This window comes from Emiliania huxleyi (assembly GCF_000372725.1).
Source record: "Emiliania huxleyi CCMP1516 chromosome Unknown EMIHUscaffold_140, whole genome shotgun sequence".
NCBI classification, from domain to species: domain Eukaryota; phylum Haptophyta; order Isochrysidales; family Noelaerhabdaceae; genus Emiliania; species Emiliania huxleyi.
Genome location: NW_005201191.1, coordinates 31,612 through 33,290, shown reverse-complemented (window position 1 = coordinate 33,290; position 1,679 = coordinate 31,612). Strand labels below are relative to the sequence as shown.

At 68.7% G+C, this 1,679-nt stretch overlaps 1 protein-coding gene across 1 annotated transcript; it reads left to right on the top strand.

Moving 5' to 3' along the window:
* Nucleotides 1-347: 347 nt before the first annotated feature.
* AMT20 (putative ammonium transporter) lies at nt 348-1,670 on the top strand (the record flags this gene model as incomplete). The annotated part of the gene is given in 4 exon segments (XM_005787600.1): nt 348-665; nt 682-1,111; nt 1,208-1,334; nt 1,559-1,670. Coding segments are annotated over 4 exon segments (987 nt in total), but the record flags the coding sequence as incomplete, so codon positions are not given.
* Between the last annotated feature and the right edge of the window lie 9 nt (nt 1,671-1,679).

The following is a 1,679-nucleotide window of genomic DNA, read 5'->3' as shown; positions in this document are numbered from 1 at the left end:
ACGAGCGCACCGTGCAGAGGCGTGCCGCGCCCTGCCGCGCCCGCCGCCCAGCGCGAGGGCCGGGGCCCCGCACCGCTGAGCCCGCCCCCCGCCCCTCCCTCGCTCGCCCCTCCCTCTCCCTCCCCGCCCGCGCGACGCGTGCAGAGGCTCGCGCCGCCGCCCGAGCCGCGCCTCCGCCCTCCGATCCCCGGCCAGCATCTCTGCGCGCCACCGCGCCCGCGCCGCGCCCTGCCGCGCCACGCCCGCGCCAGGGCTCCGGGCCTGTGCCGCCCGCTCCGCGCTGAATTTTCCCAGGACTGCCTCCGTCCGATTAGGTACCGAGTCTGACAGCAGCACGTTAAAGCGCCATGGAGGATGAGGACCTGAAATCTGCCATCAACGTCGCCTGGGTGCTCCTGTGCACCGCGCTTGTCTTTTGGGAGCAGGCCGGCTTTGCCATGTGGGAGGCGGGCTGCCTCCGCTCGACCAGCTTGCACTCAATCCTTCTGAAGAACATGTGCGACGCCGCCATCGGCGCCGCGGCTTTCTTCACCCTCGGCTACGCCATCGGCTTCGGTGGAGGCGCCGACCACAAATTCGCCGGCAACGACAAGTTCTTTCTCAAGGCATGCGCGGCCCGCCTGCACAACCCTGCACCGCCGCCGTTCGCCCTCCCAGCCGCGCTCGTGGCGCACATGTCAGGGCGTGGCTATTGACGACTACCACATCGTCTTCTTCCAGTGGGCCTTCGCCGCCACCGCAGCCACTACCGTGAGCGGCTGCATGGCGGAGCGCACCCAATTTGCCGGCTACCTGATCTACTCCTTTTTCGTCACCGCCTTCATCTACGCTGTCCCCTTGCACTGGCTGTGGGCCGACGCCGGCTGGCTGTGCGCGTGGGGCGACAACGCCGCCTTTGGCTACGGCATGATCGACTTCGCCGGCTCCGGCATTGTGCACATGCTGGGCGGCGCCGCGGGGCTGGTCGGCTCGTATGTCGTGGGCCCGCGCGCGGGCAGGTTCACGGACAAGGGGCCGGTGCAGATCGAGGGGCACTCGATCGCCCTCACGACGCTCGGCGTCTACTGCCTCTGGTTTGGCTGGTTTGGCTTCAACGCCGGCTACACGCTCGGTGCCACGCACACGCCCGCCCAGGCCGCCCGGCGCGCCCACCGCGCAGCACTCCGGCGCAGCCTCGCCATGCCTAGCGCCTGCGCACCGCGCGCAGGCACGACGGGCGGCATGTGGAAAACGGCGGCCCTCATCTGCGTCAACACGACCATCTCGCCGTCGGCCTCGATCCTCTCCGTGCTGCTCCTCGAGAAGTTCCTGGCGGGCTACTACGACACCTCCAAGTGAGACGCGATGAGTAGTGGTCGGTAGTCGCAGTAGTAAAAGTAGTTAGCGGAAGTTCCTGGTGGGCTACTGCGACATACAGGGAGCTAGGTGCTAGCTGCTCCACCTCGCTGCTCCACCTAGCTGCTAGTAGCCAGTCGTAGTAGCTAGTACGACAGCTGACAGTTTGACGCGCGGGTGCCGTCCTCCACCGCCCATCCCCCCCCCCCCCCCCACTCCCCAGGTGCATGAACGGCATCGTGGCGGGGCTCGTAGGCATCACTGGCCCCTGCGGCGTGGTAGAGCCCTACGCGGCGGCCATCATCGGCATCGTCTCCGGGGCCGTCTACTGCGGCTCGTGGCGG